Raw genomic sequence first — 25664 nt, 5'->3', positions numbered from 1 at the left:
AGAACCACAGATCTCGCCCGCTTGCAGGTACTGGAGGGCACCAGAAGGTGGCGTCTACAGAGAACATCACACACGAAGTGATTTACAGGCCCGTTTCGGAGATTCTCCAAACTGCTGGGATTTCCTCTCTTCACCATTTTGTTTTTAAGTTCTCGCTCTTGCTGCTCTTAGACTATCGGCCTTCCAAACGTAACTTTAAAACAACACACACAGGAGGCGACAGTCAAGTTAAATCTTCTCTGATAGTTTGTGCGTCACAGAGAAAAATAAAAGTCTGTTTTGTTTGGAAGAGGATGGAGAGTCAAGTTCTTTTGACGGTCGTGCTGTCAGGGTTACGGTCAGGCTCGTGTTGGCGGGTTACTTTGTCATGAAAAGTCGAGAGCTGAAGGCCTCTTTCTTCACCGCCATTTGTATTTCATTTCTTGTGCGTGTCTGTTGTCGACTAACGGCCTTTCGCTCTTGGCCAGCAGTCGAGTTCTACTTGCTCTGCTGATTGTCTGCATTACTTTGAAGTCAACACTCAAACCGTCTGCCGCCCTCCACCTCGACTACCAAAACTAGTAAGTCCAAAAACGGTCAAGGTCAGCGTTTGTATTTGATGTAATTTTTAATTGAACAATTGAAAAGAAAAGTCCATCTCGTTTGGGAAGAGGAAGAGGAGGAGGCCCCTTCTTCATTGCCATGTGTACATAGAACTTAAGACATTTGACCGTTAAGTCCACTCGTCACCCGTTTGCTTAGCTAATAGATCGGTCGTCCCAATGTGTCCTTGAGGTGGTTCTTCAAGGTTCTCCAGGCTTCTGCTTCATCTCCCTGGCTTCAGGGGTTTGTCCCAGAGTCCCACAACTGCTTCCAGGCTCCCCTCAATTTCCTGTGATTCAGCCTTGAGCTAAAGTAATGTCACTTTATCGATGCCTTTGAGGACCTGGAAGTCCTGGATGAGGTCCCCACGCCGTCTCTTCTGCTCACATGTCCCATGATGCCCCTGGCAGCTCCCCTGTGTACAGCGTGGAGACCAGAACTGCACGTGGTACTGCAGATGTGGTCTCGCTGGTGTGTTGTACAGTCTGAGTGGAGCGTCGCTTTACTTCAATTCATCACTTTTTATGTTTAATATTGTCGTCGTCTTGGAGTGTTCAGCTAGGACTGCACAGACTGCCCACTGTTGTCGGTAATGGGTGATGAAATGGTGGATGGAGGCCACAGACCCATTCCTTCTGTCCTTTGGTGTAGCATGGCCGTTGAACCCCTTGATGGGGTAACTGGGCACAAAGCTGCCCCTCGGCACTGCAGGACCCTTCTTCTCTGTCCTGAACATTCAGGCCACACTCCAGGTGGGTGTCACTCAAAGGAGGATCACGGCTTGGGTGCCTTAAATGGGCAGGTGGCCATCCCATACCCTCTGATTGATTCGTCTTGTCTTTGCACCCGCACTGCTGTGGTATTTCGTGGTTGGAGGGTAAACCCGTGTGGTATATGTAATGGTGGCCAGGGTGGGTCCCCTTGAACCCCGAACTGTAGGAAGAGCAAACCTCTAAAAGGGGCAGAATAAAAGCCTGTTGGACTACATAAGGTGTGCCAGTGGCATGCCATTCAGTTTTTATTATGCAGTGTTCGTGTTTCCCTGTGCTCATTTATTTCCCTTAGTCCTGCCATTTTGTGCTCCTGTAACAGTGACGTGGCCACCTGTTGCTCATGGTCACGGAAGTCGTGTGTGGTGACATCAGCAGGTCAGCATTGTGGACAAGATCGCAGGTGGCACCTGGAAAGGTTTGTTCCAAACGAAGTGGAGCTTCGGCGTGGTTAGCGATTTTGATTTTCAGCCCCGCGACCTGAGGTGACCTAGCGGCCGGTCTGCAGATGGCTGGAGTCTGCGTAGTTGGCTCATTTGCGGCGGTCTGCTTCGCATTGTGCTCTCCAAATTTGAGCCGTCTTCCTGTTGTCGCTCTGATGGGCAGGAAGCCCCCGTTTATTCGGATGTCTGTCGTCTTGCTCCCTCCGTAATCCACGCTCCTCTTCAAGCAGGTGGCGTGCGGTTTCGCAGGTAACTTTTTCCATTCGAGTCGCACGTTTGGGGCGCTTTGTTTTTTGTCATTTGGTAGCGTTGCCTAACTCTGCCCTGAACTAGCAGCTTTCTTTCGTTAACATTGGTTTTGAAAGTGAGGTAGTGGGGAGAACATTTAATTTATGTCAAAACGTTTCTTTCCAAGAAATGAGCCTTTGCTAGCCTCTGGGGCTGCTCATTTGATTCTCTCGGCCGCCATCTGATTCCAATAAAGGCCACATTTTCCTCCCAACTTGAGTTCAGCCGCCTTCTCTCTATGCAACCAAGGAAAACGAGGAGCGGCGCTAGAACTTTGATCAGCGGTGCTTGTGCCGTAATGAAGGTTTGAACAGCACGCGCACACCCACTTGAGGACATGAAAAGCGGCGTCCATTGGAGTCCTCTTGCTAATTAGTGGGGCTCCGTCTTGCAGGATGGCGCTCCTCCATTAAAAGCCTGATGGCAATTCAGCCGATCTTAACGGTTCATGCACTTTTGACTTTTGCCGCTGAGCGGTCCGACTAACTCTGCACAGCTGGATTATTTTAGGAAGGCAAACATCTGTTGCATGTCAGCCACAAATTCCCCTCCCTCGTGTTAACAGAATTCTCCTTATTGCCGAGTTGCACCAAGACGCCCGTTTTTGGGGACGGCAGCTGGCCGTGCCAGAGTGACACACGTTTACAGCGGGGCATCGTGAAGAGAGGGTCCGTGTTCTCTGGAAGAGCTCCAGGTGGGGCAGGGTCACCAGAAAAGCGGGAGAGAGCACGCTTGAGATTTCCAAACTTTCAGATTATTCAGGCTTGTTGGAAGATGTTTTATTTTTTACAAAAGACCGCGTGACGCGTGTGACCATTTTTAGGTAAAGACGTTGTTGCTCTCCCGAGGCAGCTTGAGAGGCGAGGGGCAGAAGGCCGCGCCACCTTACACCACCTTCACCGCAGTTCTCGGTGGCAGACTTCATTTACGTAAACGCAGTGTCCCCCGGGACCGCCGGTCTGGTCTGGTCCGGTCCAGTTTATTTCATCATCTGCTCATCGCGCTGAAAGAGAGTAACCCTGCTGCTTGTCCTCCTCCTCTCCTGGTGGGGTTTTCATCTTCTCTCATTTGATTTTGGCAGATTGTTGGCCCCTCTGATGGATCGAGTTACATCGTTGACTACTATGGTGCCCGACTGGTTCGACTCGGCATCAACAATGAGACCTACAGGAAGACCCAGATGAGCCCCTAAATGTACAGTAAGTATTAGGAGTGGGACTCCATGTTGGTCGGACCCTCACTACGCCAGGCTATGGTTAGCAGTCGGCAGCACACGTCACCAAGTGACCAAGCGGCTGTTGGCGTAGTCTTTGCCCCTGAGCTACTGTGTAACGTACCCCGACTCGGTGCTTCGGTTACAAACGCTGCAGAAAGAGACCCTTCAAATAAAGAATCGGAGTATCAGAACAGCGCAGGCCATTCAGCCCAATACACTCGCTGGCACGGCCACTTAGTCCGTGTCGTTAATGTCCTTTGTATGTAGCGAGAAGTCGCACAAAGTGACCCCTTTTATTGGCACACTAAGAAGATTACAGTATGCCAGCTTTTGAGGCATCTCGGGCCCCTTCTTCAGGCAAGACCACTACATTCATAATGGCTGACACCCTAGTGCTACTGGTCCTTTGTATTCCGCTTCCTAACATTTGTGTGAAATCCCGAGTGCTGCATGCCCACCTCTGTTTAAAGAGACTGCTATGAAAGTGTCATCACTACAAACTACATGAGGTAAGCAACAAATCGACGCGCCCCATTTGTGGCTGGCGTGTTCTCTTAGAGGAATGGCTGAGGTCCACCTTCATAACTTCAGAGAGTTTAATCCTGTCACCTCTTAACCTTACTCGTGACCAGAAGATGACACAGAGCCAACACACTGACTCAAAGCCACAGCTGAACGGCCGCCATGGGGCTCTCGCGGAGTGTCGGTTTGAGTCCACGGCCTCGTGTGGCGGCCATTTTGTAAGCTTGATGCTACACCGCTGCTGTGCAGGGATGGCCGGGAGTGCGCAGAGTGAGAGTTGACCTTCTTACAAATGGTTAAGTGATATTGTAAAAGTCGGAGCGTCGCACTCCCAGCCTGATCTGTGCAGTTAGCAATGGTGTAGTTTAAAAACTGAAATCGATGCTAAAAATAAATTGAATAAATCAAGTGCATGCTTAAAAATAATGAAATGCAGAGTAATACAAGTAAAACATTAGGGAATGAGCCCAAATCAAAATAAACCTCCCATCGTGGCAAACCCGCGCTTGCTTAAACTGGAAAAAGTTTAAAAGTTTCTCCTCCCCGGCTGTTCTCAAGTCCCGAGTCGGTGCTTTGCTGTCTGCACTTTTCTAGCACTGCTTTGTCTGTCTTGCGATATGGAGATTAAAGTTACACACAGTCCTGCAGATGAGGCCTCGCCACTGTTCTGTTGTCACCATTTGGAGCTTCTGCCACCCCATAATGTGTGTGACGGTCCCTAAATCAAGCCAGGGAGCTGCCGCGAGTCCCACCTGGTCTGCCCAGCAGAGGTTCAGGCCTCTAACTGACAATTCTACGAGAGGAGGGATAACCGTAAACCCTTGGCTTGCATTATAGTGCAGACAAAAAATCTTGTGCAGGTCACGAAACTTAAAATGCAAAGCAAATCCTCAAAAGAGGCATAAAGACGTTTCTTAACCCTTAAACCGCCGCCACCGGCTATAGTCTCTTCCCAGTGCAATTTGCCAGCACGCCGGAGCTGATCAGTCCGTGCCGTACGTTCGTTGAGCAGCCAGCTCGTGACCACTGGCGCCCCCTGCAGCACCACTATCCCCGAGATTGAGTCGCTGCACTAGACTGGCCTGCCAGTGTCAGCGTTGGCCTCTGGGTGCCTGCGTGCAGCCCGTTCTAGCGTAGCTGGCACAGTCGGTGATTGACGGGCTGAATTTCATCAATGGCGTCAGTTGCACCTTGTACGTATCAGTTGATTGTTGCAGTAGTTTCTTTTTATAGCTTTTACAGTTCACTGGCAGTGTGTAAAGTGATCAGTGTTGCAGTAATTGTGACGGTCTTTGCGTTACAAAAATGTGTTCCTTGAAAGTGTCACTTTTTCTAGGTGAATTGTGACGTTTCCTTAAAAAGCGCAACAAAAAAAGTATTTGGCTTCTTGGGGTGCATGTGGTGGTTTAAGAGTTAAAAGGCAGCCCTAAGCCAATGAGTCCCAAACCGTAATTGAAAAACCAGAATCCTTTAATCGCAGCCCAGTAAGTCAAGAGATTCCAATACAGAGCAGTCCTGTAAACCAGTGACTCCCAACTCCTGCGCCTCGGCTAATTTAAATAGTCTAAGGGCGGGCTTAGGAGTGGTGATGTCAGAGGCCGGGGCTCCACCCACATGAGCGCCATTACAAAAACGTCCCATGAAGTCAACAAAGATACCATACAGACGTGAAAAAGAACTCGATTCGCAAAAACAGACCCTGCACGGTGAGGCTTCAGTAAAAACCCAACATGCTGTCAGCCTTCTTAATGGAAGAGGATGTTGAGCCCACTGTGACCGGCGGCCCCTTCTCTGTACATTGAGGTTCTCGCCTCCCTCTCGCTATTCCAGTCTAATGTTCTTCCTTCGTATTTGTAACCCTTTGCACTCGACGTACATTTCATGCACTGCAACTTTGCTCATGTCTGTCTCCCTGTAAAGATGTGGAGTTCTCTGCCATTCCACCCAGTTTGCTGTGGTCATCGGTTTACTTGACGTTCGTGCTGCATAAACTCCTGTGTGCCCTCAAGGCTGAAGTCATTTCACTAGGATGGAAGTGTGGCGTGTGTGCCCTGGCCCGCTCATTCGGGTTGTAGTAGTTCTGCCAAGATGGAGATAATGGCAGGCCAAAAGGCCAAGTGCGTGAACTGGGAGGTTAGGGAGACTCAAACTGGGGACAAAAAAAAACTAAAATACCGAAGCCCAAACTGTAGACCAGAAATTGATAAACGGGCTACGGTCACGGGTACCTACAGTCGTATGCGTGATCACGTGGATTTGTAAACTGATAGCCTTCTCACGTGTCAAGTGTCTCAAATATCTGTGGCAACGGGCATGAAGAAACATCGAGTGAAACCTAAACTGAAAAAAGAAATCCACGCAAAATTAACTTGGGGTCCATCAGGGGCCGGGGTGACAATCCTGAAACAACTTGCTGGTAATTCTGCACTGGCCATCTTGGAAATCCTCCCAGTCCCTGGTGAGCGGATCTTTCAAAGCTGGAATCGTCGATAACGTTAAAGTGTGAGCACGCGTGTTGGGGGTTGGGTTTTGTGTGTGTGTGTGTGTGCGCGCTGGGGGTCTGTGTGTGCGGGTGTGTGTGTTGGGGGTCTGTGTGTGTGCGCGTGTGGGTGCGTGTGTTGGGGGGTCTGTGTGTGTGTTGGGGGGTCTGTTTGATCCATGCAGGAGGAAGCCTGCCTCGTTCAAATTCATGTAGGCAGCCACAGGAGGCCCTCTGAGTTTCCACCAACTTCTTCAGGCTGCCAGGGCCAGTCGGCGTACTTTGCCTCGGCCTTTCCGTGTGCTCTTTTATCAGAGGAAGGCGACCCCTTTTGTTTCGACCGCTACGTACCGAAGTCGGCATCACAAACAAAACGCGTTTAGCACAATGAGCTGCTGGGATGTTTGACTACTGTTCACAATTATTTATTATACTGGAGATGAAACGAGGCCAAGAATTTCATGAAGCATACAAAGCGTTCTGCTCAAGCTGTGTGGGTGTGAGTTCGGTGACCACTAGGGGGCTCCCAGACGGTTTTCCATTTTGGCGCCCGTTGCTCCTGTCAGATCATCTGCGCAGGTCCTCTGGCTTTATTCTTCCTTCCCCTCTCTGCTCTCCTCCTGGCCAACTGCTGCTTTCTTTGTGTGTCAAACTCTGGAGTTTTCCAGCATTCAGAGATGCCCTCCGGATATTCCTAGTGTTGGCATTTAGAGCAGGGCTGCCCGATGTGACTCTTGGAACTTTAACTGCCCACGTGATCAGTGTGTGTGACATAGAGCCTGCGATGACCTCCTTTAGCATGCATTATTGTCTAGAAAAGTGGCGATGATCATGACCTTGGGCTCCACCTGAAGCGTTCGAGATTAGCATCTTGTGCCAGTGGCACGTGGCGTGTTGCTTTGCACTTGGTGCTGGCACATGTGGACGTGTAAGCTTCGGGGCTCATCAGTATCATGTGGACGCCCCGCGTGGAAAACACCGAGTGCCTTGTGCAGATCTCCAAGCTTTGCCGTTGTCCCGGATTTATATGCGCATTCTTTAAGTCACATTCACATGGAATACCATCTGCTCCGAGTTAAATAAATAAAAAGGCAATTACAAAATAATCACTTGAAAAAGTGCAGCAATATATATAAATGACTCATTAAATTGTGAAAAGAAGCACAACTCCGTCCCGAGGATTCTGGAGTCGAGTTTCTCATCATTCTGTGACGTGCGGATTGCAGGTTTTCTTTACGCTGGCCGCCTTTTTAAAGTGACCGCGCGACTCTTCAGAAGAAGCTGCTGCTGCTTTTTATTCCTTAAAGGCCCCTTTTGTGAAGCTGCTGTCAGTCACAGCCAGGGGGCGGGGCCAGACGAGGCCCTTCGCTTTTGTAGCCAATCACAGGATACTTGAAGTCCGAACCTCCCGATTGTTTGTTTCTGTCTCTTCGCGTGTTTTGTGAATTTGTTTTTTCACTCTTGTTTGTAGCCTTGCCCAGTCCCTCGTTTCCTCGATGAGCTCGGCTTCTTTATATTTCAGCGAGCCGCCTCAGTCCGTTGCTAAGCCATTAGTCGTCTGTTTCTGTGCTTCCTACCTCGTGTTTCAGCCGTGTTGGACTTTTGGCCGTATTCATGTGAGAAGTTGTGAGTTTGCAGGTCATGTTTCTTGGTTAAGAGGCTACTTTTTGGATTGCAATTTTGTTTCTTGTGCTTTTAAAGAAATGTTGACCATTTTTCAAGTTGAAGTTATTTCTTCACAATGACAGCATATATGCATTTGACACATGAAATTGAGTTCCAAAGTTAAGCGTTAAATTTTAAAAAAATCTCTTCCCTGCCCTGGCACTTTATAATAGAGGCAAACCTAAAGATCTACTGAGTCTGCCCACTTGGTCAGGTTGGTGGGCATGCACTGGTACAGGCACCCACCACATGACCAGACGCCTCGCGATCCCAGTCCAGTCACTCAAGTCTTCAGCAGTGAGGATCACCCTCGGGTAATCGTGCCACATGACCTGCGTGGTGAGGGAGCCTCAGTTACGGTCATGTGCCTCATTCGACTCAATCTGAAGAGACCCACATGAAGGAGTCGAGTCTTCATCTCCGGTCACTGCATAGCGTCCACGTCTCGCAAAAGGACGACCTCATGATGACCTCATGACCCCCCCCAATCCATCAGCTGACTTCCTAGGAAGAGTCACATGACTGTCGCTGCCGAGTTCAGTAAACCTCTCGACGAGGTCGGCACTCCCGCCACAGACAGACACACTGCTGACCGCCGGCCCTAAGAGGTCATGAAAGGCCTGGACACTCGGACCCCACACTGAAAAGGTTTACTGTGATTTGGTCCTTTGTCAGGAAACCACGTAATTCTGGTGTGCATTTTCTTTGAGTGTGTGTGTGTGTGTGTCTGTCTGTCGGTCTGTGCGCGCGTGTGACCTCAGATCGGGGCCCGGTGGTCTCTTGGCCTGAGATAAGGACGTATTCGGGAGGTCTTTTAAGTGTCTCCAGTGTCTGTGATGTCATTTTTAAACTTCTTGACAAGGCCTAACTTTAGAACACAGTTTTGTGTGGTTGTGAACAAATCAATTTGACTTGAGAAATAGTGAAGTTCTTGTTCTACCAAAGGCTCCAAAAACCCAACAGTTAGACCTAAAGAGCACTTGGCAGGCCTGACTAATCAAACGGGGCCCAGGCGTCTAATTCTTAGGAGACAGGGGAGCGTGAAAGCCTGGCCCCTAATGTCAGAAGTGGCGTTACTGTCACACAGATTCAGAAAATGAAGTCAAAAGCGCATCTGAGAGGCCACCAAAGAGGGACAAACAGAAAAGTAAAAGGCCACCAAAGTCAACGGCCAGAGCAGTGCTTGAGAAACCAAAGCCGAGCAGCTACGACACAAACGGCGAGTCCGTGGCCAGGCGTCATCGCGAACGAATCCCCTGGTGACCAACATGGGTGTCGTTACCTTGATTATCTTCAGCCTCCGCACACCCAATGACGTCCTGCGGTGTGCTTATGGCAGCTCGACAGACACTGACTGGCACGAGGGGGTCCAGCAGGAAGGCCGAGTCCTTTTAATAATCTGTTCTGTCTGACCCAGGTGGTTGTGATGATAATAATGTGTGCCACCTTCACCAGCCTCTCCACGATGCTGTAGTCGTCGTCGCCGTATCTTCGAGTGAAAGGCTGAAACATGCGATGCACAGGCAGGCCTCGGGTTAGCAGCCAGCTTGGTTAACGTTGGCGTTTGTGACCCAAGACGCGTCTCTATATTGCTGCCCATTTTTCTGCAGTTATTTCATACCCGTCTGTTTGGCGCAGAGGGCGTTCGTAGTATGAAGTTCATATGCGCCTGGCTGCTGTGCACCTTCACCTCGGTTACCTTATGCCAAGTAGGACGCCCCTCGGTCTGGCCGAGCATGCCCCCTGCCTTGGCATCAGGACCAAAGCCCCGGCCATGTTGGGTTGCAGTTGTGAGCTGCGCGGCCATCTGTGTGTTAAACGTTGCTCGGATTCTTTCCTATCGACTTTGTTTTTCTTCTCCATGTGAATGTTCACGGTGACGTTCTTCATGCCTCACGGTCCCCACCGGGCTACATAGGAGCTCTCATGACACGTTTGGCCGGACCTCGCTGACGCCCAGCTCTGTGGCAGAGGAGGTCGCGTCACCGCAGCGGCAGCGGCACAGAGACGGTTAAACGTCAGGCGGCAAGACAAAGTTTTCCAGTGCAGGGTCGGGTCGTGAGAGCGCGCTTGTTACGCTGGCGCCGGGTTCACTGGCAGGGCCTGCTCAGTCTCTCTGTTGAGCTCGCTTGGCTCTCTTTGCGCAATAACTGCCTTGGTGCTCCGTATGTCCCAGAGCTGCGAAAACATATGGAATCAATTAGGCCTGGAAATGTTTACATTGTCACCATCCAAAGAATACCAAAATGTGCAGCTCGGCTCGCTCGATGTTTTTTTAAAATGCCCCAAATATAACTGGAGGCGAGCTCTTCATGAATGCCCGTGGGAACGTGCGAGCCTGAGTTTCAGCGAAGCGAGGCCGATGGTGCAACGCAGTCAGCGACCAGGAACATTCTTCATCACTCCACGAGTTTCTTTTCGTCTTCGTGATCCTCAAGGAGGCAAAGCAACTCCCGCCAACCCCCATCAAGCTTCTCTTTCCACACCTGGGCCATCTCGCCTCGTGACGCCCGTCGCCGGCCAGCACCGCTTCTGGGCACCCCATTACGATGTCCACGAGCTGCCTCATTAAGAGATTACCATGAGGCCTGGGCTCGCCGAGAGGCCCGTCCCGCGTCGTTAACGCCAAGGGCGGCTTTCTTTTATTTGAGTCTTTTATGAGAGCCGAGCTTCCAACTGCAGGTCCATAAAGATGAACTCGCTAAAGCGCAGCCTTGGCATGGATGGTGTGATGAAATCAGAGAGGAAGAGGGAGCCAAGGCAGCGAGGATTTGTTTGGGGTGTATCTGTGAAGTGCCAGCGGCCACGGGCACCGGCGGCGTCTTATGAAGAGAGCCCCGAGTTGGACTTCCAACTACCGGCGGAAATCAAAATGGGTCCCAGTGCAGCAGATGGCGTCACCTTTTACTTTTAACTTCACCAAGTTGACTGCAAAATGTTTAGAGATTTACCAGAAACCCTTTATGGCGGAGGACGTGACAAAGTGGAAGGAAGACCGAAGTGCTACGGTGACGTCGGAGAATGGGGACGTGATCAGCGCCTGTGACGAAGAAGTTCAGCAGACTTTGTACACGGGGACCATCGGGTCTGACACTAGAGGGCAGTGCAGCCTGGTGTGCCATCACTAGAGGGCAGTGCAGCCCGGTGTGCCATCACTAGAGGGCAGTGCAGCCCGGTGTGCCATCACTAGAGGGCAGTGTAGTCAGGTGTGCCATCACTAGAGGGCAGCGCAGCCCGGTGTGCCATCACTAGAGGGCAGTGCAACCCGGTGTGCCATCACTAGAGGGCAGTGCAGCCCGGTGTGCCATCACTAGAGGGCAGTGCAGCCCGGTGTGCCATCACTAGAGGGCAGTGCAGCCCGGTGTGCCATCACTAGAGGGCAGTGCAGCCCGGTGTGCCATCACTAGAGGGCAGTGTAGTCCGGTATGCCAGCATTGGCGCTGCTCAGACACTAGAGGGCAGCGTAGTCCGGTATGCCATCACTAGAGGGCAGTGTAGTCCGGTATGCCAGCATTGGCGCTGCTCAGACACTAGAGGGCAGCGTAGTCAGGTGTGCCATCACTAGAGGGCAGTGCAGCCCGGTGTGCCATCACTAGAGGGCAGCGCAGTCCGGTGTGCCATCACTAGAGGGCAGTGTAGTCCGATATACCAGCGTTGGCGCTGCTCAGACACTAGAGGGCAGCGTAGTCAGGTGTGCCATCATTAGAGGGCATTGTAGTCCAGTGCCCTGATGCTGTCCCTGACTTTCCTGCCCTCTAGTGTCTGAAGTCAGTTTTAGGGCTGTGTGGCCCCCAGTAGATCTGCATGTGCCAATCAACATACAGCGCGGTGCCAGAGTCTGCTGCCATCTTCATCACCTAAAATGTCATCAGGCCATAATTGTCATACAGGAAACAACGTCGTAATAAAGAGAGGGGGACATGCAAGGCACTATATAAGAAATGTGGACATGAAATGCAGTATATGGTGTGTGTTAGTAAGGCACTACGCGGGCAGGCGTGTTGTGTGTCACCCTAAGGGTCCTCTTGGTGCCTGCTAGTGGATGTGTAACCCGTCGCCAGTCTCTGGTGCCACGATTAATAAGCACGCCAAACAAAGCTGGCCCTTCATTACCTGAAAGATCTCAGAGTGGAAGATGCATTGGCGACGTGGAGATCTTTGGGTGGGTAATGTGGGTGACACTGCTGATGAAGAAGGTGCCAGTGTTTGATGCACAGGAGGTCCAAATCAACAGCCTCAGTTACTCAAATATTTTTAATCCAGTAAAGTAAAAGAAAGGAGGAGGAGGAGCATTTGGCCCTGGCAGTGCCCATTAGGAGCAAACAGAATAAAATGATGGAAGACCAGCCTGTGCCACCACCACTTTGCTCGGGGACTCTTGGGTGTATTTGCTGTGAGTACAGTAAGAGATCACCTGTGTGGCGTTGGCACAGAGGTGAGCTGAACTGCCAGCGGGTATTCTTGCCTGTGCCCGAGGTCTGATAGCAGTACAGTGGGCTTTATTTGGATTGCCCCCTTGCTCCATGCTTGCCCATTGTAATTTTCCTGGCTGCACCTCGAGGCAGTGCAGGTGTCTAGAGGGTCCCATTGGCTCAGAGACCTCCAAGCGAATGCCCGCCTGGCACCTTTGCTTTTCATGTTTTTTTTTTGTTTACATTGCAGGCCCCCAGGAGCCAATGTGTGACCCCGATGGCGACTGACCGAAGTGCCCGTGGGCTCGCTGCCCCTCGGCCTCTCAAAGACTCTTTTGTTGTACAGAACACTGGGGGGCCGATGGTGGACGTTCATCTGCTACAGGAAGACAAGTGAAGGGGTTGTTACTGCTGGGGGCGCAAACAAATGAGGACACCGAGGCGCCACGTCAGCGTCGTCTGACCAGTTTGTTTTGTGCCACCCAGTGAACTGTAGGGCGACCCCTGTCAGGAGGGTCTGTGTGGACTGGACTGGGGACTGGGTGCCCCCCGCCGCCATCTTTAAATATATTATGAAGAAGTGTGTGTGTGTGTGTGTGTGTGTGTGTGTGTGTGTATATGTGGGGGGGACGCTGGCCTCTCGGTGCTCTGGGTCCTGATGGCGTTCACGCGGGGTTGGCAGATGCCCATTTTGTTTTAATGTCTTCTGCGTTGTTGCATTTTATTTTGTTTCTCTGAATTGCCCGCTGCTCTCATTTTTTTTTTTCTTTCTCGAGCCCCCCATGCATTTTCTTTTCCACAGCAGACTTGCACTATCAGTTTTTTTCCTCGGCCCCCCTTCACGTCGCCAGGGACGGCTGGCGTCCTTTTATTGTACTAACGTGTGGGCTGCTGCTCATTTTCCAACCCAGAAGTCACCGTTGGCACATTTGTGGGTTTTGTTTTTGTGGGATGCCCACCTCTTGCATGTCCCCTAGCAGCCCGTGTTTCCTGTAGCTGAGGCCGTGGACCTCCCTGGTGCTCCTTCAGCAAGTGCTTAATGTCATAATGGGCAAAGTGGGCACTCTCCTGCCAGCTATGTCAGTGTGTGGCAGCAAGCGGGTCACCTTGGTGGGTTTGGGTTTCGTCTTCGCTCTATCAGGGCAGCAAAGGCGAGCGTAAATGTGGCGGGATGTCCTGTTGAGGGCAGGTGCGCTGGCACCTTCAAGTTGGCTCGGGCGTGGGTGCACTGCCATGCTGCCCAGGTCTTGTTCCTGCTTTGAGCTCGGTGCCCCCTGGGCGGGCCTGACCAGGAGAAGGTGGCACTAGCAGTAGTAAACTGGTGAACAGATGGAGTCGTGGCTGCCCAAGTCTTCATTTTGCTTTGTGCTGCAGGCCGGGTACGTGTGCCAGGGCCACACAACATTGCCCTTGTGCCCCCCCGTTTTGACACCGGCAGTGGTCTTTGTGCCTTATCAAGTGGTCTCGGGCTCTTTTTTTTCTTTTTTTTTCCCAGTGCTGTGGCTGTCGGGGTCTCCAGATGAACACACGGCATGACAAATGGTTGGCGCCCCTCCAATACTGGCATGTGGTCATCTTTCTATTTCGCCAATAAAGGGGGTCATTTTGCTGGACTTGTCACTACGTCTGTAATGGCCGCCACCCTACTGGCCACGGACTTTAATACATGACCTCAAACTTTAAAAGGGCGGGCACTTTGAAAATGCCAATGGGTGAGTGTGGGCATCGGACAGTGGGCCAGATTGCTTTCCTCTTCATTTTCTTCTAGGGAGACAACACAACTACAGCCCCAACGACACGACCGTATGAGAATCACCGATGCCCGCCTCCCATCATCCAAGTGTCATCAGTCTTGTGCCCACCTACCCCCCTTGTGCTCAGCACAGTTGGCGTTGAGCTCTTGAAGTGACTGGCAGACCACCTGCCCACACGCGAGGCCCCCCATCCCGTCTTCATTCTGCGGGTCTTCAGCTCCAATTCACGTCGGCCTGTGCTTCTTGTGGGCAGCGCCTTTCAAGTTGGTCATATGGCACCTTGCCCGCCCCGCCCCGCTCTCTCTTATGGTCGTGCCCTTCAGGTTGACCTTTGTGTCCCTCTGCTCTCATTCTTCTGTCCTTTATAGCGTCTTTCACATCTCTCTCTCCGTGCAGACAACACGTCACCACCATTGGGGTCTCAACGCCACTTATGCAACTCCACGTTGGTCATCGAGCCCCTCGAAGTGCCCCCCCATTGGGACCCCCTCTAGAGCTGCACGACAGAAGGTGGTGGACAGCGTGGCATCTCCTCTTGGCCAGGGGCACGGTGGTGCCATGAATGCCATCACTTTGCCTTATTTTTTAAAATGTCGTCGAGTGTCGGATGGCTGCCCATTGGTGACACACACCTGCAAAAATGTCACCACGATCTCGTTGAGTGGCCACCCACTTCACACTAGTGAGGGGTCAAGTCCGGACCCTGTGGAGGGGAGGGGGGCACTTGTGAGGCTGAAAGTCTGTCTGAGGGTCTCGAGTGCAGGCCTCTGATGGAGTGTGGCACTGCCACCTTGGGGTGTGGTCTTCCTAAGACTGAGGGCACATGGCGGCGATGGTGTTGGGGTCTCGGTGGGATGGCGAGCAGCTGTTGGTGTTGGCTCCTCGTCTTCCTCTCGCCCTCTTTGATGTCAGTGTGGGCACCTCGTACCGCGTGCTCATTGGCTGTCGCAGGGGCCGCCTTGATGACCCCCTGGCAGGACTGGACTGACCCTTCAGGTTTCCCAGTTTGGACAACATGACGGCGGTGGACTGACAGCTGAGCAGAGCGGTCCGATGGGGTCCGGCGTAGCGGAGACGTGTCGCCACCCTGGCGCGCGCTATAAGGTGACAACGAGCACATCTCGGCGCACACCGAGGACGCTGGCCCCCCAGTGTCCCACCCCAGGAGTCCCCTTTCTGAAGGTTTTTTGTTATTTTTTGGTTTCTGGGGGTCGATTTTCTCAAATCTGCTCAGTGGTTCGTTTAAAGAAAGACAAAGAAAAGTGAGGGTCCGTCACACGGCGCCACTTGGCATACTTGTGGGCCCGCAGCATGGGCATAATGAAAAGATGTGGCACACTATGGAGGACTCCCGCGGGTGCTGGCAGGTGGTGAAGCAGGACTGTACCCATCATGCCAGCTCACCGAGGGCTGCAGCGTGGCATTCGTTACAACGGCCGCGGGCACTGAAGACTGTGACGATGGTGGCTGAGCAGTAGTGGGAGGAGCCAGTGATGACTGTAATGCTGGGAGGAGCCAGGGGCGGAGCCTTGTATCTGCCAGTTCACAGCAGTGTATCTCTTGGCCCGCCCATCACATGACTGCTGCTTGTTTACAGTTGCTAGGCAGCACAAAGGTGGGCGGAGCCTGGAGTCTGCCAGTTCAGTTTTCTAGGCGCCCCTCGAGTGGCAAAGGCAGAGACGCTGACAGAATGACATCAGGCGATGACACACAAGTCACAAGCCACGTCACTAAACAGAGACCCCGGTAACAAAAGTGTGACCCCCCCACCTTAAAGTTGATGTCACGAGTCCTCATAGCATAGCAATGTGTCCTGCTGAGATTAATTGTGACACTGAGGCACAGATACGATTTAAGAGCCCCCCGTCCCCCCCGACATCAACGTAAAAGTAGAACCATAGCAGTGAAAAGCCAATCTGTGCCACCGCCAGCAGTGCATCCTTGGCGAGGTGAATGACACAAGGCGACCTCAAGTAGCGGCGCGTGACTTAATGGTGGCACCCGTGCCAACGCGGAGTCGAGGTAACAACATGTGACGGTGAAAGACAGCAACGCACTGCAAATTGGCGGGAGTGAGAACCTCAAATCGTGGGTGCAGCCCCCGCACCCGTCCTCGTCTCTGTGTGCCATTCGCCAAGAGGTGACGTTTTCTGGGTTGTCACCTGTTTCTGTGACAGTGACTTTGATTCTCCGTCTCCCTCTGCTCAACTTGCGGTTTCACTTTCGTTTTACTTTATTGTAATGTGGTTTCATGACATCGTTTTGTGACTGTCACAAAGTCCTCGTCCCCCGTTGTTAGGCCACACCCCCTCATCGACGGCCGAGTCGCCGTTCTGCTTTGGATTTCGAATTCGCGATTTGCTCTTTGGGTTTTGTCAGGTGTGAGCCGCCATCTTCGATAGGTGGGGAGTGATGACACGGTCGATGACATGGTGTGTCACATGACGCGCAGCCGTGCGTCACAAAACGGGATCTGCAGATGAGCTGCCAGAAATGCGGGCGCCGAGGCTCACGCCTCTCGCTTTGGTTTGGTGGTCCGTCACCAACTTGACAACAATCGAAGTCCGGTGGGCTATAAAGGCTCCTTTGTTCTCCAGCTGCCCCTGATTTCCAGACCCCCCCCCCTCCCCGGACCCTCCAAGTACATCCTGTTCTCTCCGCTTCTTGGCTCAGTCAAATCCTTCAGTTGGGTCACGGCTTTTAAAGATCCATGCGAGGTCAGAAGCCATGTGTGTTTAATCAAAATTCAATTACCGTGCTGTGGCGCTGCGAAGCCCCCCAGAGCCCCCCAGTCCAGGTTAGGAAGGATGACGAAACCCGCCGGCCCTAATTGGTTCAGCATGGAGGCCATCGAGAGCCGCCTGCTTATGATAAATCGCTTCCTGTGTTAAAGGTTCTCCAAGGTATAGAAGCCCCCCTCGCCGGCCCACCGCCTGCACTCCTCGGCACTGACGTCACCCTCCGACTGCGGTGGTTAGGGGGTCCCTGGGAATACAGACCCGCCCCCTGTTCCTCCCTGCCGTGGTCACCCAACTCCGATTCTGAGCAGGCGTCGGGTACAAGCGCCCGCTCTCCTCAATGCCCGCCATGATTCCCACCTTGCAGCCCAGTGCCCCCCACACAGCCTCAGCTTAATGGTCACATTTCTGATGGGCGTCTGAAGCCCCCCCGACCCCGGGTCCGTGTGTGGTCGATAAGCAGCACCAGGCAGCCTTGACGTTGGCGCCGCCACTCAGGATTCCAGGGGGCATCGGCCCAAAGCCTGAACCTGTCAGGTGATGACGGAGGTGACCTTTGGGGACGAGGCCCCTGAGAGACCACTCTAGATGTGCGCCCCCTCCAGTTGACTGAATTGGCCAGCTTTCTAGGCGGCCCCCTCTGCCCACATTTATTTCCAGCAGGTGGCCTATTCTAATATTGGCATTAGCCGTGTTGGCTTGTCACCTCTGTGCCCAGCCTGCTCCTCATCCTCCTCTACAAATGTGGTTGGCCGTCACACCAGCACTGAGTTTCCGCCACACCCTGGTTCAAATAAAATTGTGCACCTTGTTGGCTTTTACTGTCATCATCCCATTGGCATTCCTGGAGCAGCGGGCAGTGCTGGCACCCCACTTTGTAAAGCCAGCCAGTCTCAATATTTCATGGCTCAAACACGGGCACCATGTTGCTAGTGAAGAACAGCTCCATTATGGGCACAGGGGTCCGGTGCCTGTCCTCTCCATGTCTGGTGACTTGGGGGTCTTTCTGTCCTGATTTGGTTCCTGCCAGGGTCAGCCCCCTGCCTCAGAGCCGCTGCCATCGTGTCCTCATTGCTTCTGCTCACATAAAATGTTGCCACTGTCCTTTCTCAGAGCCCTTTTAGTGCCAGTCCAGATGCCCGGTTGACAGATGTAGGTGCCCTCAGAGGTTTGACACCTTGAACCTGCCGGAGCATAATGAGGGACTGGCTGGGCGGGTGGGTCTGCCTTCTGCTTGCTGGCCTGTTTGGATCTGGCACCCCAGACACAGGGTCATTAGGAGGGTGTGCCCGTCCTGCAGGGTGGTCTTTGCAGCACTGGGGCTCCGCCCTTTACCATTTCCAGGCCCCTGTCACCACCAGGTGGTGCCACCCACAGGTTGCCCTGCTATGCAGCAGTGACCCCCTAGTGGCCTTGTCTTCTTTAGCAGCAGGCCTGATGAGTGGGGTGGCATGAAGCCCCTGGCTCGTGAGCCTGCCAACATACAGTATATTTAGTTCTGCTCTTCACAGACTGAGCGTGAACTTTCTGGGTGGAGACAGCGGGCACATCTCACAAAGCTCAAGTTGGCATCTTTAACAGCCCACCAGGCAGCACGCTCTTAGATGCCAGCTTTCTTTGAGGATGAACAGGTTCTATTGTGACCCCTGGGTGCCAGCCGTTTGTTGGATGGACGTCGTCGTCGCTGCCCTTGGCAGTAACCTTGCTCAGCTTGAGTGCCATCGACGACGGGCGCACTTCTCCCTTCTGGGTTCGTCTTACACAATGGCCCCGGGTGGCTCTCGGGCCTAGTTGGCTGTCACCGTCACCTCTAGGTGACACCAGGCCCTCGGAGCTCCAGCAGGAGAATCGAAATTCACCGAAGGCCACTGATGTGGGGCGGCTACTCGGCACACGTACCTTCACAAGGTGTGTCGCCCCCTCCGTGTGACCATCTGTGCCCCTCCAGTGAAGCTCCTCTGCTTCCTCTCGCGCTTTGCACACGGAAGTCGAGTGGTGGTGGCCCATCTGGTGACACGGACTGCGGATTTTCTGCGACCCCTTGGTTTGAGCGTCAGCACGGTGGCTCAGCGCTAGCTGTGGTGGTCCACTTGAAGGCAGGGTGCCTTCCGTCGTCATTTTGTGCCCCGCCGTCCTCATCTTTGGCTCTGTGCCTGACTTTTATGGTGGTCTTGCTACTCTTCTGCATTGTTTTCACTTTGTCCTCACTAGGTAGGTGTGTGTGTGTCACCTCTTTGGTGACATGGTGACGTGCTGTGATGTCATTGGCAGGCCCACCCCGCGGCCATTCAAGGAGACGCCCTCAGGCTGGTGGGGGCCTCTCGGAGGTGTGCAGGGTGGGCCTCCAGTTCCACGCAGTAGAAGGGATGGCAGGCCAGGTGGGCAGTGATGGGTGACATTTAGCGGAGGTCCGCAGCAGCAAGGCAGCCCACAACACGAGACCCCCACCCAGGGCTGCACACAATCTCTAAAGTGTCACGTAGGCGACGGGGGCTTTGTGGAGGGACAGCGAGGAATCTGAGCCAGCGGGGGGGCCGAGCAGCCAAAATGAAGGGGGTGGTCAGCAGGGTCTCCCTGCCCCTGCTTTGTGGTGGGCCTCCTCCTTCTTGCTGTTATTGAGGTCGTGTAAACTGGGGACCCCAACAAGAGGGTTGTGGGGCCAGGAGACGAGGGGCAGGTGAAGGTTTAGAAGCTAAAGTGGCCGAATCTCGTGAAGCTCTTCAGGCAGCTCTCCTCTTCCTCCTCCTCTTCCTCCTCCTCCTCCTTTAGAGAGAGAGTGTGAGGGCAGGATGGAGGTGATGTCCCTTGTCCTCTGGGGGGCCACAGCTTACACTATGGTGTGGCAGCTGGCTGGGCACTCAACTAGGCCTCAGGTGCCCGGGTGTAAAAAAAAAAAAAATCAAACTTAATGGGCGAAAAGATCCAAAAACCCCAAACACATAAAAAAGTCCCAAAGGAGGAGTGCAGAATGGCCGGCCGGGACCCCCAACTCCACCATCAGGCCCAGAAAGTCACACAAAAAACCAAAAGGGGACGAGGAAATAAATCTGCTAAAACGAAAACGGGCAGCAAACTTCAGCTGAAGACGCAGGAAAGGCGAGAAGGGCGGAGCTTCTGATGAAACACCTGCTGGGCTGGACTGCAGCCTGAGGTGGCCCCGCCTCCTTGGGCACCACGTGATGAGGGCAGGGCTGGACCTGACGAACACGACGCTTCACACAATAGAAAGAAAGAAAGAAAGTTAAGGCGGGACAACAACAGCAGCTGCGAACACATGGCACCACTTGTGTGCCACCCCAGTGCCCATGCAGTCCCCTGCCAGTTTGCTGCTTCTGCCTCGTTTTGTTCAGACGTCGTGTTGTTTTCGAGATTCCAGCGTGCCCTTGAGTGTGACCCTCAATCAGCGCCATCCGATACCCTGCCCTCCTCAAACCGGCAATGCAGAGCCGAGGGGGTCCCTGAGGAGTCGGGCAGCCGCAGCTCAGCCCTCGGTGGGACACGCCGGTTAATGAGGATGGCATGGGCACTGGGGCTCCACCTGCAATGTCTTCCTGTCAATAATGCAGGCTGGCAAGGGATCTCCAGTGTCACCTGTCACCGTGCAGCCCCTTTTTCGGTTTATGGCATTGATCTTCTTGAGGTGAGGCTTTGTGGTGGGGAGGGGGGGCTCTCGCTGTTGGCAGACACCCGAGCTGCCAGTTAAAAACCGCGAGGCCCTCTGTGTGTGTGTGTGTGTGTGTGTGTGTCTGTCCTCCTCCTCCTCCCATGTCTGTCTGGTCAGCCCCAGCCACTCCTGTATGTAAAGTGTTCTGCCAGTGACCCCGATTCTGGTTCCCAGTACCATCTGACTACAGGTGGCATCATGTCGGGCACATGTAAAGACAGAGGAGCCATCAGCCTTTGGTTCAGGGGGTCTCTGGAGTGCTGGGCAGGACCACCATGAGTACTTGGCAAGCGCTAGCAGATGATGCCAGTGGGCACAGATAAGGAGGTGCCCCCACTTGGCAGATAATATCAGGAAGCCCCCGTGGGATGGCTTTGTGGTGACTGAAGACCATGTGACCACCAGATGTGGCACTGCTGAGGGCTTCGACGGGGGTCAGCAGGGAGGTACAAAGTGGGTGTGGCATCCGCTGCTGGGGTGGCGAGGGAGGAGGCGGAGACCTGAGGAGCAGTTCGAGTGTCTGTGCAATCAGCTGTGAGGCGTAAAGAGGGCGTGGGGAGAAGGCGGGGTCTTGAGGTGCTAATCATGTGACCCCACCAGTGGGCAGCATATGCCCGCCATAGTGCTGCCTGTGCACTGAGCAGTATGCCCACCTGCTTTCTTCTATTCGTACAGACGGCTCCTGCGGCCCACCACACCCGACCTGCTCCCCCGTCCACGTCTGCCATCTCCGCTGATCTCGGTGCCCCGCAGCACCATGGATGACAAACTGGCACCACCTGTCCTGGCCATCCACCGTGAATCAGCGCTTGCTATTAGCGTGTCACGCTCGCCAGTCTGCTGAGTGCCAGTTTTGAAGAGGGACAGCACTGTTTCTATGGTAACGTGTCCATTCTGAAATCCCACCCGTACTCCACCCAAGCCCCGCCTCCAAGTCGTCATCAATCAACCAGTAGGCATCCTGGGAAGTCCTTTAGATGAGACGCTCAGCCCACCATAGAGAAGAAGTGTTTGGTCACAGACCCCCGATGTGACTGATGGGGGCACCGACTGGTCAGGGGGCTTTCATCAGGATACTGAGACCCCCTCCAGTGAGTGGTGGGGGGGTGACTGTAAGTGGTCCTCCTCATGCAGACCACCAAGACCCTGGCCATGGCTAGAATGGACATGAGACCCCCAAGGAGCATGGCCCCTGGCTTCAATTCAAAGGAACAGTTGGGGTCCCCATGCCTGCACCCTACACGCGAGCCCCCCCCCTAGCGGGTCACGGCGCACATCAAGGCGCTGTATGACCTTCCATCTCCTCCCTCGATTTCGATTTCTTCAGTGCGGCCTGTGAGGGTTTAGGGTCTTCAGTTGGGTTTTCTGGGGTCCTTGTTTCTCAGGTTTAAGACCCCCATGGCGGGCCTGTGACGAGACTCCACGTGTCAACACCAAACCCGAGCAGCTCGCCCCCTGCTGGAGCCTTTGATGTCGCCGTCGTCTCCACGCTGCCCCCCGAACTTCGGCGACTTACCGTGTGGACGAGCTCATCTTCAGGGCACAGGCAGCATTGGCAGAAGGGACTGGCACCACTGGGTGGCACCACGACAGACACAGAGAGACAAAGTGACAGACGCCAGGCTTAGCATTAGCATTTTTATTCTCTTTTTCTGTTGCATAGGAAATGAAGATTTTGCTTCCAGTAATTGAATTTTCGTAATGTGAGAAGGTCGGTAACACTAATGGGTGACTAGAAGATTGAAACAAATCCACACCAGCTGAAAAAACAGAAGAGGAGGAAGAGGAGGAGGAGGAGTTACAGAAAACCTGCAGCGACGGGTATGAAGTGGGCGCCCACGGTGACCCTCAATCAAAGGTGGTCACGGACGGCGGTGACGCGTGAAATCGAGGCACAAGGTTCATTCGGCTTGTTTTTTGATTCTCTTTTTTATTTTTCACGTCTTTTTGTATCCAAAGGAGATCACAAGAAAACAACAACAAATGCGGGCAGCGGACTGGCAGCGCACGCCTGGTGTGGAGAGAGGTGGACGCTGGCGCGGGACTAAGGGGCTCCCACATGGCGATCGACCGGGCACACGTGGGCATCAGATGGGGGTACAAGCGGGGACTTTCACGATGTGTCGGCCATCTTGGACAAGTCCACACATCGAGATGGCGCTGTGGGAAGACGCGAGATTTGGAATCGACGGGCAAAACCCAGAAACGCGGAGCCAGAGGTTGAGCGGCAGGTTCTCGATGCCGGGAGACTCTCGTATCTGCGGCTTGCCTCGGCGGGCGCTAACGTCGATGGCCACTCGTGCGGGCGCGGGCGCGCTTCCGATACCCTCGATACAGTAACGCATAGAAAGTAAAACTAGGCACTTGAGAAAAACCGAGGCCTCACCCCCAGAGGCCACACCGGTCCTCGTGTCGTACGATCCGCCCGTCGCACGTTCTCAGGCGTGGCATCGCGTGGCGCGTTCGGCTCGGTCGTCACGCGCCCCCCTCGTGAGCCGCTCGCTGAGGGATTGTCGGTTTGCATAGAGGAAGTGGGGTTGACAAGGAGGTGCCGGAAACCGTTAGGTCAGTCGGCGAATTTGAGCGGAGATCGGATTGTCTTGCTCTGCGTTCCTGCCCGTCTGCCCGGCCGTCGATGGCCAATCGTCACGCAGATGACTCTGAGGCGCCAAAGTGCACGTGGCCTGCCCGCCCGCCCGCATCCAGCAGCTCCCAAAATCTTTGGTCCAACCTCCCCGCCGCCACGCAGGAGGGTGGAATCTGATTGGCCTTCAAAAGCTGCCGTCGCCTCCTCGTTCACCGAGGCCTTGACCCCGCGGACCCCTGCGTTTGGGGCACAGAGTCTCTCACCGCCGACGGCTGCCACATCTGCAGCTTGGGAAGGGAAGGATTTGTGAGGATTTGCATGAATTTCCTAACCACCTGGATCTGCCAGTCGGAGTCCCCGACACAAAACGAGAGCGCGAGGGCGAGCCTGTGACGGGTAGGGGGGGGGTGGGCAGTGCCACTTTGAAGTGCTCAAAAGGCCGCTTTGATGTCAGCCCAGCGGTGGTCCCCGCTGAGGTTCAAATTGTATTTCTGTGGTCGGAGGGCCTCGCCCAATCAATGGCGTCCCTTCACGACCGCTGAGCTGACATCTGCCATCGATTGGCACATCGGCTCAGGGGCTCGAGCCTGCGCGTGGGGCGGGAGGCGACTCTTAGTCCGCGTGTGGCTGGCGTCCACCCCTCCGGAGACAATGGAGAGAAAGCAGAGGGTGAAAATGCTCTACAGACACACGCGGGCACACAACGCACGAGGAAAACGGGCACGCGTGCGCAAAAAAAAACACGCGATAGAAGAGAAGAAGAGGACAGCGGCGCCCGTGGCATCGCCCGCCGAGCACCAGGGAGACAAATCAAACGCAAAGAAGGAGGAGTGGAGCTCACAAAGCAATAGTGGAGAAGAAGAAGAAGAAGAAGAAGCATGCAGAGTAACATCTCGAGGGTCTCGTACATCGGCGGAGGGTCTGACAGACAGACAGACAGACAGCAAAGGCTACCGGTGTAGAGACAGACAGACAGACAGACAAATAAAATATATATATATATATACTGTATCCAGAATTCAGAAGAGAGAGCGATATAATACAGAGTTTCACAGGCACTACATTTGATTTCTTTATTTATTTCTCATATATATATATATATATATATATATCACGTAATATGCTGGTTTTTATTCCCATATAATTCATTCTGTCCTAAAGCTGGCTTCATAAACATCGACCAAAAAAGAAGGCAAAGACTGTTAACACAAAATAGTATCGCTATATTTACTCATGTGGATACGGCGCGCCCGCGAGAGCCCACGAGTGCCCGTGACAGCCCGCCAGAGCCCACAAGTGCCCACGAGAGCCCGCGCCCGTATGCATACGCGGATATCTATAGGCAACGATTAGTGCATAGTTCTCATGCAGATAAAAGACGTCGTCCGTCCGGAAGCAGAGTGGCGAGGCCCATCCGTCGCGCCACCCTTTGCCAGCCTGTTTTAGCACCATGGGATGGCTCTGCGTTAACGCGGCGCATTCGAGGGTGCGCTCCGGTGCCACCCGCAGATTCACGAACGGCCGTACATACGTGCTCTCGCTCGGTGCCACTTGTACGCCGTTTCTCGTTCTCGCTTGGCGTGTGAAGAAACCCTCCTTTTATTGACTTTTGTCTTCCTTTAGTTCTGCTGATTTGCGCAATCAAGGCTGCATAGCCATTTCCAGAAAATAAAAAACGGTTAAATACGTCAGACATGCACTAACTTCAAGATAAATAAATTGGCTTATTTCTTTGTGGACAAATGAGCTGAAACAACCACCCCGTTTCAAAAAAGAACTTCTGACCAAAACCCAATCGACGGCCCCTTTTGTTTTTTTCCTTTCCCCGTCCTTCCGGCCTGCGCCTCCATCCCAGTCGAGCTCCCCTGCCCGCCACGCGCTCGCCTTCCTTTGTCCTCACACGTCTCAAGACTTCAGAACGGGACCCTGATCACCGAGCTGCGAGGGGAACGTGAAAGTCCGACGCAGAAGGCCGCGAGTCAGGATGGACGCACCCTGCGCAGCGCGGCCCTTTGGCATTCGACGAGATGGCCTCCGTTGGCACCCTCCTCCATTTCAGTGCCTCATTGACGAGATCAAACGAGGCATGTAAACGTCAGTCCATCTGGGGACACCGAGGACCAGAAATGGGAGTCAAAAGCCACCTGAGCCATCGGAGGTTTGCGTCGCCCGCTCTCGACCCCGTAGCCCCTCAGGTGCGTCTGCTGCATTGCGTTGTGCGTTTTTGCTTTTTGTATTAAAGGGGTGAACCACAAAATGACAGGACATCTGGGGGCCTGGGAATGCAAAGGTGCCAACCTGAACGAGTACGCCAATGGAAAACGGGCAGAGCTGCTGGAGAGTCTCACTCGAAGAGGTCGACGTGACGCCGTTCGTTTTGGGAATTCCTCCTTTTAGAGTCGTTCTCCTCACCAACGTCCTGCTGTCCACCTCACTGCCGTCGGCACACGCGCTCCGAATGGACAGCACTGAAACACGGAGGACGCACTCGGACAAGACGGAGTCAAATGACAACAGGACGAGTGACAGGACGAGTGACAGGAC

General features: G+C 53.6%; 1 protein-coding gene across 1 annotated transcript in view; it reads left to right on the top strand.

Annotated features, from left to right (window-relative positions):
- The window catches only part of tm2d1 (TM2 domain containing 1), a 45894-nt gene extending 30767 nt beyond the window's left edge, over positions 1-15127 (top strand). The window contains exons 6-7 of the mRNA XM_039767241.1: positions 3165-3282; positions 12628-15127. Coding sequence (XP_039623175.1) covers positions 3165-3275 — 111 coding nt within the window. The 3' untranslated portion in view covers positions 3276-3282; positions 12628-15127. The remainder of the gene's footprint in view (positions 1-3164; positions 3283-12627) is intronic.
- The last annotated feature ends 10537 nt before the right edge of the window (positions 15128-25664 follow it).

This window comes from Polypterus senegalus, chromosome 10 (assembly GCF_016835505.1).
Source record: "Polypterus senegalus isolate Bchr_013 chromosome 10, ASM1683550v1, whole genome shotgun sequence".
NCBI lineage: Eukaryota > Metazoa > Chordata > Cladistia > Polypteriformes > Polypteridae > Polypterus > Polypterus senegalus.
The sequence above is the reverse complement of the archived record's forward strand: the minus strand, read 5'-3'. Positions and strand labels throughout refer to the sequence as shown.